Source organism: Callorhinus ursinus, unplaced genomic scaffold (genome assembly GCF_003265705.2).
Source record: "Callorhinus ursinus isolate GAN/ISIS: 27379988/994484 unplaced genomic scaffold, GSC_fseal_2.0 scaffold31, whole genome shotgun sequence".
Classification (NCBI taxonomy): Eukaryota; Metazoa; Chordata; class Mammalia; order Carnivora; family Otariidae; genus Callorhinus; species Callorhinus ursinus.
This window is the reverse complement of record NW_027397093.1, coordinates 16,562,785-16,575,531: the sequence shown is the minus strand read 5'-3', so window position 1 is coordinate 16,575,531 and position 12,747 is coordinate 16,562,785. Positions and strand designations below refer to the sequence as shown.

Genomic DNA, 12,747 nt, shown 5'->3' with positions numbered 1-12,747 from the left:
TTAGAGGCATCAGCAGGTGTTTTATATACAAGAACATTTGGCATTTAGGCCGGTTAATTTGAACTCTGTCACTAACTGGCCATGTGACCTTGAAAAAGCCCTTCAAATACTTAGGGTCTGTTTCTCATCTGTAAAACTGGGTGTTATAGTGTAGGAAATCACTGAGTTCGTATCTAGGTCTGAAGTTCTATAGGCCTTCAAATGCCTAGGAACTAGTTTAAGAAATTATCATCTTAAAGATTTCATGTCTTGTTTTTACTTTTCCAGGGGTTTCTTCTTCTGACTCAGAAGGGGACCCTAACAAGGAAGAGATGAATCGGTAATTCTAATTTTCTATCCTATGGCTTTAGCAACCTCAGAGCCTGAGAAAGCTGCTAATTGGTTTAGTAGAACTTGAAAAGTGTGGCTCCAGAATATGACCTCAAAAAATAAATATTGAGTGGAATTGGAGAACTCTACTTCTTTTGTTTTAAGTCTTGCCTAGAAGAAGAATTTTAATATTCCCAATATTTTAAAAATGAGGTATCACCTATCATCACTTATATCATCATACTATATCATACTTATATCTACAGAGTAAAAAGCAAATGGCCCAGTGCTCCAAAAAAAAATTCATGTTTTGTGACTAAATAATAGTATTCATAAGGACACAAAACCTGATTACCCTAAATTATATATGTGAGTAATCTGAGTAAGTCATAACCTTTTTGTTAAACAATTACACTGAGTACTGAACAAAGTTACATCCATCCATTCTTTACTTTCCCCAACCATCAGCTTATCTACTGGACACCAGGCACTTCATTAGACACGGTGGTTAATAAGAAAAATCAGATGCTTCCTACCTTTGAGAGGCTCACAGTCTACCAGAGGAAAATACATAGCAAATATAGCAAGAGATGTATACCAAGCATATAGACAGTAAGAGTAATAAAGTGTAATAGGCTATGATGTAACCATGCGCAGGGTGTATCAGACTTGGCACAAACGTCTCTTAATTGGTGGGGGAGGGAATGAGAGATCAGGAAAGGCTTTGCAGAGTTGGTGACCTTGAGCTGAGTCTTAAAAGAAGAGTAGGTGGGCACCCCCAAACAAGGAAGGAAAAAGCATTTTCAGGCAGGGGAAGCTGTGGACAGAAGGCATGGGACCTGAAACAGATGCAAATTCCATTCCCTAAGATTACCTGAAACAAACAGCAACATTTGGAATATACAAACTTGAATAAGCAAGATATGATATACAAACTTAAATAAGCATGAAATATCTCAGTTGATTATTTTCTTTAAATCTACTTTTGGTAGTTAGGATTTAGCTTCAGTTCTGTGCAATAGACACCCCAAATGACAGTAACTTAAATAAGACAGGTATTTATTTCCCATTTACATAAACATATGGATTTGGCTGGTAGAATGGCTCTACATCTCACTGGGTTCCAGTGGGCTTCCAGCTTCAACTCATTTTAAGGCATAGCCTCATCTTAGTCGCAGATTGCAAGGAATAAAGGGCATTCCCCACCCCCTTTGAAGGTCATTTCTCTTAGATCAACATACATCACTATCCTTCATATCCCATGACCAGAGAGTACTAGTATGGCCACACCTAGCTTAATGAAGGCCAGGAAATGCAATCTTTATTTGGAATAGCCATGTAAAGAAATCAGGAATTCTATTATTGTAGAAGAAGAAAATGGATGCTTTGGGGACACTGATAGCCTCTGCATCACTACATAATTCTGCTTCTGAGATGCCATCCTTCTCGGCTGGGAAAAAACTCAATCACTCATTATTGCGCATCCCTTTTCCCCCTCCATGGCTGTGCAAAGATGATAGATACAGACAGACACAAACATCGTGTTTGATATTAAACACTGCTATAAGCATCTTACATGAATTACCTTATTTAACACTTACAAAAACCCTAGGAAGTAAGAATTATTATTTCCCCATTTTAAAGATAAAGAAGCTGAGGCAAAGGGAGGTAACAACTGAACAAAAAGGAAGCCCATCTTGTCATCAGTCATCTATCCCTATAGGATATGGGAGGGAGTCCTATCTCCCAGACCTCAAGGTCCCTTCAAGTCCAGCGCTTTGTTGCTTCCTGACATGCGTGGGTACTGACACCTTTAGTAAGACTAGGAGCCTTTTAACTAGAGGGGTTGCCATCCCCTCTGAACTCTGGTTCTCCCTCTTGTCAGGTTCTCTGACAAGATCCTCAGACCTCTCTCTTCTCCACAACAAAACTAAAATAATCTCCCTTCCACAGTCTTCTTGTGAATACTTCTTGGCTCTCTTGCCCTTCAAATAAGCTTTTTAATTTAATTTAATTTGTGTAAACTTGAGCTTGTTGACTAAGGTATTTCTGCTTTATGCCATGCCAAAATCTCAGAAGCAAACGTTTATAAAGCCTGGCCTTTTGCTTGGAATGAAAGGGGGAGGGAAAATACAGAGGAAATTACAACAACAACAAAAATGTCAAAAAATTATCTTCTGCACTTGTCTTGAATCTCAGTTAGTTATGAATATTCTTGAGTCCTCAGCTGAAAGCAACTAACTCAAGGACAGTAGTGGCATCTTATCATCTTCCTGTTGACATTGCCTATCAAAGTGTATGGTAAAGAGGGGCACCTGGGTGGCTCAGTCGTTAAGCGTCTGCCTTTGGCTCAGGTCATGATCTCAGCCTCCTGGGATTGAGTCCCGCATCCAACTCTTTGCTCAGCGGGAAGTCTGCTTCTCCCTCTCACCCTCCCTGTGCACTCTCTCTCTCCTTCTCTCTCAAATAAACAAATAAAATCTTTTTTTAAAAGTGTGTTTAAAGAAGTTAAGCATTTGTGGAATATTGTTGGACAAAAATTTTTATTACATCTAACTTGTAAGAAGTGATGACATTACTAGCTTTTCTGAAAGAATTTTCAAAAACAATGATAGGTCTGTTTTAAAATCTGCATTTTAATCATTTCTCAGAATCCAGAAGCCAAAAGAGGTGTCATCTACTCCCACTACTTCTGCAACCATTCCTTCAGCAGCACCCCAAGCCCAGCATGTGGTGGCCCAGCCCAGGGTGTCAACCATCCAACAGGTACAAGAGTCTAAGTCAAACACAGGTGCCATGGACTGTGGTGGGCAGGCACCGTGACCATGGCCATCTTGTATGGCATGATTGTATTCTCTGTTGCAACTTCATGACTTTGGGCAGCACACTTCCATGGTCATGATAATGGCTTTGTACTTCTGAGGTAGGATATCAGCGTTTCTTATTGTTTCGGGAACATATTCTCTACCTTCCTGGCAAATTTCAAAGGAAAAGAAACTCTTTACTAATTAGTCTTGATATTCCAGTTTAATGAAGGGTATTGATTAGGGATACAAAGAGCTGTCAGCTCTCACAGTGGCCCAGGCAGGACACTCTATTATATCATGAAACTCAGTTTCGTGGAGCTACAAATAATTCTACTTTCTAAGATACAACAACCATGAAATGATTTTTTTAGAAAGCATTAAATGCTCTCATCCTTCAAGTTAATGATGATGATCATGATAATGATGATGATTATAATGCATGCTTATTGTAAAAACATTCAAAAGATACAGAAGTATATTCACTAAAAACCTTGGTCAAGGTACTACTCCCATGCCCCAACTCCTCAGAGGTACCTCTTATTAATAGTTGCTAGCAGATAATTCCAGGCATTTTCTATGCATGTATATGAATATATATAATATTTTAAAAATATGAAATCATACGAATCTAAATGTATTTTAATATGTTATTAATATATTTATTTATGTATAAGTAAAGATATTGATCTACAACTTAAAAAAAATTTAAACAGAGTTTCTTATTTAATCCATTTAGTAATGCGGAGGGGTCACATTTTAGTTCTAATCCAGTAGTTTTCAAGCTGTGATCTGTGGAGACTCGGGTTTTATGGAACTTCCTCAGGGGTTTAGGGTTAATTACAACCAATAGAGCTCTCTCTATGTTGAGGCTGTGGGGATGGACAGCACTTATTTACAACCACCATGACTAGAAAGAAATACAATCAATTCAGTATCAAATTTGAAGTCTGTGATTCATAGACTTAGAAAATGTCAGTTTTTTGGTTTTAGATTAATAGCATATACCAAATTCTGTAGATTTGTTCTATTTATCTATCATCTAGGTAGTAATCATAGTGACAATGAATCTATTGTTTGTTCCCTTCTAATAGTGTCAGAGTCCTACCAACTATCTGCAAGGATTGGATGGAAAACCTATCATTGCAGCTCCTGTGTTTACAAAGGTAATCAAAATATTACTTCTTTCTGTCATGGCTTTAAACATACCACAGTACCCACACAAAACTGTAGGATCCAAGATTTACCGATTTAGCTCAGGATTTTAGTTTTTTATAAGTACTGTATAAGGTTTGGGGTTTTTGGTAGTTGCTTCCACGTCATTTCAAGTCCCAGATTTCTAATAATAGTTTGCATAATAAAAGGAATGTCTTCCCCACTCACCACATTGATGTCTACACAGCCATCTTATTGCTGTTAAATGGGGTAGCCACACCTAGGGGTCAGGTGATAAGTTTCTAGCCACTCTCTACTCCAAAGGTTTCTCCGGACTTTCAGAAGAATCACGTTGCAGGCACATGTCTCTTGTGTTCAAGGAGATGGAGTTAAATGATCTTAGGAGGCTTAACATAAAGGAACGCTCTAGGATAAAGAACTTTCTTTTTCTATTCCACAGTATCAGCTATTGCGGTGGCGTCAAATTCTGAGACTCAGAGTCTTTGTATTCAGAGCTGGAAAATTTACTCAAGCACTTTCATTTACAAATGAAAACACAAGGGAGGTCCAAGGACATGAAGCAGTTTATCCAAGGTCACAAAATGAGTTAGTGGCAGTATCAGGACTAGAAACAAGCTCTCCCAATTCCCAGTCTATTATTCCTTTCTTTATATAACATACGTTGTTTATGCGTTGCCCAAGACAACAAATTTAAAGGTGAAAATTGAGTCACATTTTTTTTTTGGGTATTATGAAGACCACGTGGATGAAATCTATACCTGGATTTATAGCTTATTGTTTATATGAATGCCAAACTTGGGCCCAAAGAGATTTTGTCCTGTCAGAGGTATGCTTTAGGTTAGAGCGGTGGTTCTCAATCAGAGTTAACTTTGCCCCCACCCACCAAGAGACATTTGCAATGTTTGTAGATATTGTTGGTTGTCACAACTGGAAGATTGTGCTGTTGGCATCCAGAGATGCAGCTAAACATCCTGTAATGCATAGAATGACAGCCTCCTGTGGGGTGTCCTGACTGGGTGGGGGCCAGTGGGTGTGGGTGGTAAAACAAATTCACCTAAAGCAGAACAAAGGAGATGGACAGTAGTTGACTACACTGCAAAGAAGCAGCAGGCCAGATAGCAAAGAAGAGACAGTCTACGAGGCAGTGGTGAGGGTCTAGAGTTATAGGGTGGAGTGAGGCCTTTATGCAGATGTATGGACTTTTCCCTTTTATGGTTATCTTGGAACTATCCCAGGTAGTAAGTAGCCCATTGGTTGGTTAGAAACTGTGGCTTAATGAGCCTGTTTGCATTCAGCTTGGTGGTTGCTGTGGGCAACTCAATTAGCTACCTCTAATTGTCTCTTTTTTCACTACTAAGTCACCTAGTCTTAAAACAGAGCTTAAGTGCCACAGAATCAGGACATTTTTTTTTAAAGATCTTATTTATTTATTCGAGAGAGAGCAAGAAAGAGAGCATGAATGGGGGAGGGGTAAGGGGGGAGAGAGATGCAGACTCCCTGCTGAGCAGGGAGCCCAACGCTGGCCCAATCCCAGGACCCTGAGATCATGACCCAAGCTGAAGGCAGACGCTTAACCGAATGAGCCACCCAGGCGCCCCGAATCAGGACATTTTAATTTTTCATGCCCTTTTGTCACACCCTAGAGACAGTGCTGACTCTTCAAAAGAAACTAAACCACAGAATAATTTATACCCAGTCCCAGCTGAAGGGTCCTCTCTCCTCTTCCTCACCACCACCTGCTCAGCCAGACACCAGACAGGTGTCTTTGTCTCCTGCTCACTTTCAAATCTTACCAGGTGTTCTCTCTTTCCTGCATCTGAATCACCTAGTGGATACCTTGGTACAACATTTAGCGCACTAATAAAGCTGTTTGCTTTTCTGTCTCTTCCAAGCACCTTGAAGGCTATCTCTAATATCTAGATAGAAGTCTATGAAGGAAACAGTAGGCCCAAAGCAGTTTTTATTATTCCAATAAATCCAATAGGACTTTAGCACTTACTCTTTACATTTAATTTTCATGGACTGGTTAAAAGAACAGGTTTAGCTGCTTTTGTATGGTGATTCTGATACCTCCTTGCAATTAGATACTCTAATGGGCAGATTCATATTTGCCTTGACAAATAAAAATGGAAAAATGAATTAATCACTAGTTACATCCTGGTCAACCCTTTGTAACTTGAAAATATCATAGATCCAAATGCATTTAGTACACCTAGCTTTGCCTAGCCTACCTTAAACATGCTCAGAACACTTACGGTAGCCTACAATTGGGCAAAATCATCTAACAGAAAGCCTATTTTATAGTAAAGTGTTGAATATCTCATAGAATTTGTTGAATACTGTACTGAAAGTGAAAAACAGAAAGATTGGATGGGTACAGAATGGTTGTCAGGGTATTGGTTGTTTGCCTTTGTGATGGCGTGGATGACGGGAAGCTGTGATTCACTGCTCCCGTCTATCATTACAAGAGAGGATCATACCACGGATCGCTAGGCCAGGAAAAGATCAAAACTTCAAAATTTGAAATACAGTTTCTACTGAATGTGTATCACTTGGGTGCCATCATAAAGTTGAAAAATCATAAGCTGAACCATCCTAAGTCAGGGACTTAGATAAATCTCCAAAAACATTAGGTACGTGGTGGGGAAACAGTCCTTAGTACAAAGACCCAAACTCTGAACAGGCTTTCTCAGCCCTCAGGAAATGTGCCTTTGCCTCCATAAATGGGCTCAGGATTGTTCAGACGTAGGGCACAGGGATGGGATAGGCTGTGGCTCACATTCCAGAGAGACTTATCAGCAACGGTGTGCTTGTATTAGTTTCCACCAGTGAGGGCAGAATGGAGGTCATAGTCATGGCCAGTGTCAGAAAATTTCTGAGTCAGGGCCACTGATGATGGTAATCACATGGCATGAGGCATGATAACTGATCATATTCATATGTTTGTTTGGGTTATTCCTGCTTTATTTACTTCTTTAGGGACTTCTGGCATTCCAATCCCTGTGACTCACTTTCTATACTGCCCAACTAAGCATTTCTTTGCCAGTAATGGCAAGAAGCCATTTTTCTAAGCAAAAATTAGAGAGCAGAGTTTTATTTAACTCCTTGGTGATAGGGAAGTACTAACATTATCTTCTTTTTAAAGGTTAGAATGAAAAGGAGGGTTGCCCAGCAAAACCTGATAGCTTAAGAGAAGAGCTACCATATCTAGTTCACTGCTCTACTTCTAGGTAATACCTATATTTTAAAGTATTTTATGGAGATAGACCAACCTCCATCTTCTATACAGTATCAAAAGCACTTTCATTCTATTTATGAGGAAGAAAATAGCGCTCACACTTCTTGAGTGCGAAGGGAGGTGGATGATCAAATTAGATTAGAATCTTACTGCTATGGGTGCTCCCACTCCAGCAGCAGCTGCCCTGGCTGGCTTTCAAGGCTGCAGCAGCCCTGGCTCCAGCTGCTTCAGCAGTAATTTGAAGAGTGCAAGGGGGCAGGGGAAGTGAGAATTTGAAGAGCACCTCATTATATAACAGCAGAAGCAGGAAAACCCTAAATAACTGGGCCAGTGGCTGGATCCAGACTTCTAAAGCTTACATGGGCCCCCCTTCCCAGCCCAACAATGCCAGAAACTCTTCTGGCTCAACTGTTGCTCTGGGCACCTGTGCCCACCAAGGGGTAAAAAGGTCCTCCGTGAAACAGTTCTTTATCCATAAAGACTCCTTTGATCCAACTCCAGCCTAAAGCACTATACACCTTCACTTGCAGCCGCTCTCTCCCAAGGTGCACAAACATCAACTGGATTAAAAAAAGGAATAAAATGGGGTACCTGGGGGGCTCAGTCAGTTAAGCATCTGCCTTCGGCTCAGGTCATGATCCCAGGGTCCTGGGATCGAGTCCCGTATCAGGCTCCCTGCTCGGTGGGGAGTCTGCTTCTCCCTCTCCCTCTGCTGCTCCCCATGCTTGTGCTCGCTCTCTCTCTGTCAAATAAATAAATAAAATCTTAAAAAAAAAAAAGGAATAAAATGACAGTATGAATCTTAAAGTTGACATCTTTTAACCAATAAGGGAGAGGTCCTTTCTGAAGGTTATCCCTATATTTGTGGGTATAAATCTGAGCACAAACTATGTCCTTTCAACTCACATTTAAAGCACCTGGGACAGTGCTTGACATAAAGCAGGCACATAGTAATATTTATTCTGTGGTGAATAACTGCCCTTTCAGCTAAATAAAGAATTATTGCTTTCATTGCTTTGTGGCTTCAGAGTATCTTTAGGAGCAATAGAGAAAAAAATCCCATATCAAATGGCTATGGAAGAAATGCTTCTTGAGGCTCTGTGCTGTCAAGTCACCCTACAAAGAATGTCTTCCGAGATTATCAGTATGGTGATGACACACAAGACAGATTTGTTCTTTGGATACTCTTTACCTCAGGAGGTTGTCCTCAGCTTAGTAACTTTAGTCCAAATCCATAATTCCTCGTTAAGACTAATTAAATCTTTGTTAGTTGGGGACTATTTCATTTATCTTATTCATTTTCAGTGAAGTCAAGATGATTATGATCAGGTCCATAGACATTGTGTGTGTGTGTGTCATTAATAACAGCCTGAGACCTACTCCTCTGTTGAATATAGCACCATCTGCACTATGTTCAAATGGTGTGATTGGTTTGGACCCTGGTGTGAGTCAATTCCTTATCATGAGACTTTTGTAGAAAAGCAGTTTTCAGCAATATCAACTATCATCATCCTTCCAACTATGACTTTCAACTTTTTTTGAGTGGCTTGTAAGATGACCCTTGGCACCTCTCTTAACTGAGTGTTGATGATGTGTCAACTGGAATGAGGTTGCATCTCATATCATAGACACTTAGCAGGCATATTACATACACTGTAGTATCTGAGGTACCTTGGCTGGACTCTCAAATAGAACGCAGGTCTTGACCTTCAATGTCAAGTGAATAATTACAACCAATTAAAGGTGGTCTCAACTGTGAGCAACATATTCTCTCAAGGATATCCTTTGGCAAGCAGGGCTTTGGTCTAACCTCTACAGACTGAGAATTGGCTGATTTGTCTGAACTGCAAGCCATGTCAGAACATATAGATTGACTTCATTCTTCTCACATCCCCTTAAAAAGGATGCCATATTTAATTTATTCAATCCCTTCTGCCACCACTTTTTTCTTTCTTGGTCTGTTTTTCTAATTTGTTTGCCTCAAGAAATGAAACTCTATCTTGTATGAATCCCAGGGAGATGTCTGACTGCCATTAAAATTTTCACTAGGCCTCAAAGCTGCCATGTCACAGAGAATTTGATCAGATGTCAGGGTGGAGGGCATATCTACTGACTTGCCAGGAGCACCCAAGACTCCTTGATTTTCCCTGCTTACTAAGAACATTCCTTTCTTATCACTAGAAGTTGTTGTTTGGGGTAGATAAAGAATAAGAAGGTGTTTGGGGGTATTTTTTTGTATTGTTGTTGTTTATCAAATAGTTCCTTATTAATTCAGAGACCCCTCTGTACAAATCTCATCTTGAATTACTTCAGCAAACAAATTTGGGAGTGCAAAAAGAACAAAACACTAATGTTGAACTACAGCGCCCCCTGGCCTTCCGATATCAACTTAACATACCTCTGAGGTAAAAGTCCTCTACTACGTATAGCTAAAGCTGCGTGCTTATCCTCCACCTCTATATTCCTTAGACAAATGTCATAAATATGATGGGGCCATGCCATGCACAAATTATCATAAATTGTTCATAAAATAGGTATAAATAATCACAGGCTATTTATAGGAGCGAATGACAAAAGCAAAAAATTAACCAAATACCGGCTTTTCCTTTCTCTGATGCAGGAGCCGATATTTCCTTAATGCAGATCCCCACATAATAACAATAGAAAACCTTGCAGCATTAGTTACTAAGAGAGCTTGTGGAGGAAGTTAATCATAATCTTTCCATGTTTATAATGTTTCCTCCAACATTAAAAACAATAATATGAAAAAAAAATAATATGCCCACACACATGCCAAAGAAGAATTTCATAATCAAATGAAGTACCAGGGGCACCCAGGTGGCTCAGTCGGTTGCATTGGACTCTTGGTTTAGGCTCAGGTCATGATCTCAGGGTCCTGGGTTCGAGCCCTGTCTCAGGCTCCACGCTTAGCTTGGAGTCTGCTTGAGAAGTTCTCTCTCTCCCTCTATTCCGCGTCTCTCCTCCCCCTACTCGTACTCTCTCTCTCTCTCTTTTCCTCCCTCTCCCTCTCAAATCAAATGAAGTTCCAACTACACAAAAGAATGTGTGACTTTAAGCTCACAAATCATGAGTGAAAGACTGGCTGTGAATGGAAACTGTGAGTGCCATTCTCTAGTAGAATCTATTATAGAATATATTGATATGATACAGTTCAGAGTGGTTTTGTAGGGGCATCTGGGTGGCTCAGTTGGTTAAGCTTCTGACCCTTGATCTCATCTCAGATCTTGATCTCAGGGTCGTGAGTTCAAGCCCCACGTTGGGCTCTGCTGAGTGTGGAGCCTACTTTTAACAAACAAACAAAAACAAAGTGGTCTTGTAAACATTTTTTCATGGATGTGTGGAAGAGCATTTAATGATGCCTTCACAAAATTACAACATATTTGTGCTCACTTCGGCAGCACATATACTAAAATTGGAACGATACAGAGAAGCTTAGCATGGCCCCTGTGCAAGGATGACAAAATTACAACACATTTTACCATGATATCAGACTCCATTTGTGACTATGATTTTATAGAGATTGTCATTGTTTATATCCCTCGACAGATCATTGAAGCTATACTATAAAGAACACATAAGGAAAACAAGAAAACAAAATAAAAGTCAATTTCCAGGACTACAGTATGTAAACACGACAAAGCCAGGAAAAATGGAGTCAGTTACTTGAGCCACAGAGATGTTCCACCTCATGAACAGTGACATCCTTGTGTGAAAAAATACATTACTCCCATGTTGACTACACCTAATAGATACTCCTGCAGATTTCTTAAATTATTATTTCTGGAAACCAAACTCCACTTGGGCATTTAAGAACAGAAGTACTTTACCAAAAGTCAGCATTTTTCCAAACCCTCCAAATGTGTCACCTAGTATTTAATAAAGTTGTCTGGCGCTTCATATGGGCTCAGATGATTCTATCTTCAAAAACAGACTCAGTGAATATCCACAGAATTGAAACTGCTGGAGATCTAGAAGATTTGAAGAAAATCCAAATATGAAGGCGATAGTATCTTTTTCTAAAATTCAGCACTGAAACTAGATTCCAAAAATGTATACTTTTTGGCTCTAACAATATTCTTCTCATTACAGATGTTACAAAATTTATCAGCCTCTGAAGGTCAGCTGGTTGTCTTTGAATGCAGAGTAAAAGGAGCTCCATCTCCTAAAGTTGAGTGGTATAGAGAAGGGACCTTGATAGAAGATTCTCCAGACTTTAGAATTTTACAGAAAAGTAAGTTGATACTTTAAAGTTATTTTTCTGATAATTAATTTTTATAAATGTATGGTATTCATTTATTTCTCTAACTTTTTAACAACTAATTTAAAAAATAAAAGAAAAATTACTTGTAATCATAATCCTCTAAACTAAATCCTAGTAATATTGTGTTGTCTATTCTCCAAAAATTTCTCCATGCATATGTTTTTCAAAAATAAAAATAGGGGCACCTGGGTGGCTCAGTCATTAAGCATCTACCTTCAGCTCGGGTCCTGATCCCAGGGTCCTGGGATCGAGTCCTGCATCGGGCTCCCTGCTTAGCGGGAAGCCTGCTTCTCCCTCTCCCGCTCTCCCTGCTTGTGTTCCCTCTCTCGCTGTGTCTCTGTCAAATAAATAAATCTTTTTAAAAAATGAATAAATAAAAATAAATCATACGCTTTTTTGAAAATTGATTTTTTCACTCAACATATCATGAACATCTTTTCATGTTAATGAATATACTTTAAAAACAAATCAATATTTTATATTTATTTACTCTCCTGTTGTTGAACATTTAGATTGTTCACAAATTCTTACTTTTGTAAACTGCTTCAATGCATATAAAAGCAAAATCATTTGTGAATATCTATGGAATAAAGAGTATTAGGGGTGCCTGGCTGGCTCAGTCGGTAGAGTATGCGACTCTTGATCTTGGGGTTGTGGTTTGAAGTCCCACATTGAGTGTAGAGATTACTTAAAAATAAAATCTTAAAAAAAAAATAGAGAGTACTGAAACTGCTATTATAAATTCACCCATTTTTAGGCTTTCAATATATATTGCCAGCATGCCTAACCCAAAAGGTTGAGCTAAATTGAGGATAATCACATAATTGATCATCCAATCTGGGACACTTTGGGAGTGAAAGAGACTGCTATTAATAATTACACAGAGATCCCAGGAATAAAACAGGTCTATCCCAAATGAACTGGGACACATGTTGTCC

At 39.3% G+C, this 12,747-nt stretch overlaps 2 protein-coding genes and 1 non-coding gene across 3 annotated transcripts in view; 2 read left to right on the top strand and 1 right to left on the bottom strand.

The window, feature by feature from the left end:
* The window catches only part of MYPN (myopalladin), an 83,443-nt gene that overhangs the window by 31,006 nt on the left and 39,690 nt on the right, over positions 1-12,747 (top strand). The window contains exons 4-7 of the mRNA XM_025850239.2: positions 268-319; positions 2,961-3,075; positions 4,208-4,279; positions 11,638-11,779. Coding sequence (XP_025706024.2) covers positions 268-319; positions 2,961-3,075; positions 4,208-4,279; positions 11,638-11,779 — 381 coding nt within the window. The remainder of the gene's footprint in view (positions 1-267; positions 320-2,960; positions 3,076-4,207; positions 4,280-11,637; positions 11,780-12,747) is intronic.
* ATOH7 (atonal bHLH transcription factor 7) overlaps positions 3,152-12,747 on the bottom strand; it is a 61,856-nt gene continuing 52,260 nt past the window's right edge. The window contains exons 4-5 of the mRNA XM_073878924.1: positions 8,119-8,269; positions 3,152-3,281 (exon numbers count right to left, since the gene is read on the bottom strand). The gene's annotated coding sequence lies outside the window, so the exon portion shown is untranslated. The remainder of the gene's footprint in view (positions 3,282-8,118; positions 8,270-12,747) is intronic.
* Positions 10,931-11,035, top strand: LOC112807496 (U6 spliceosomal RNA). Its single transcript, XR_003204098.1, has one exon. It is a non-coding gene; the product is annotated as a U6 spliceosomal RNA (small nuclear RNA).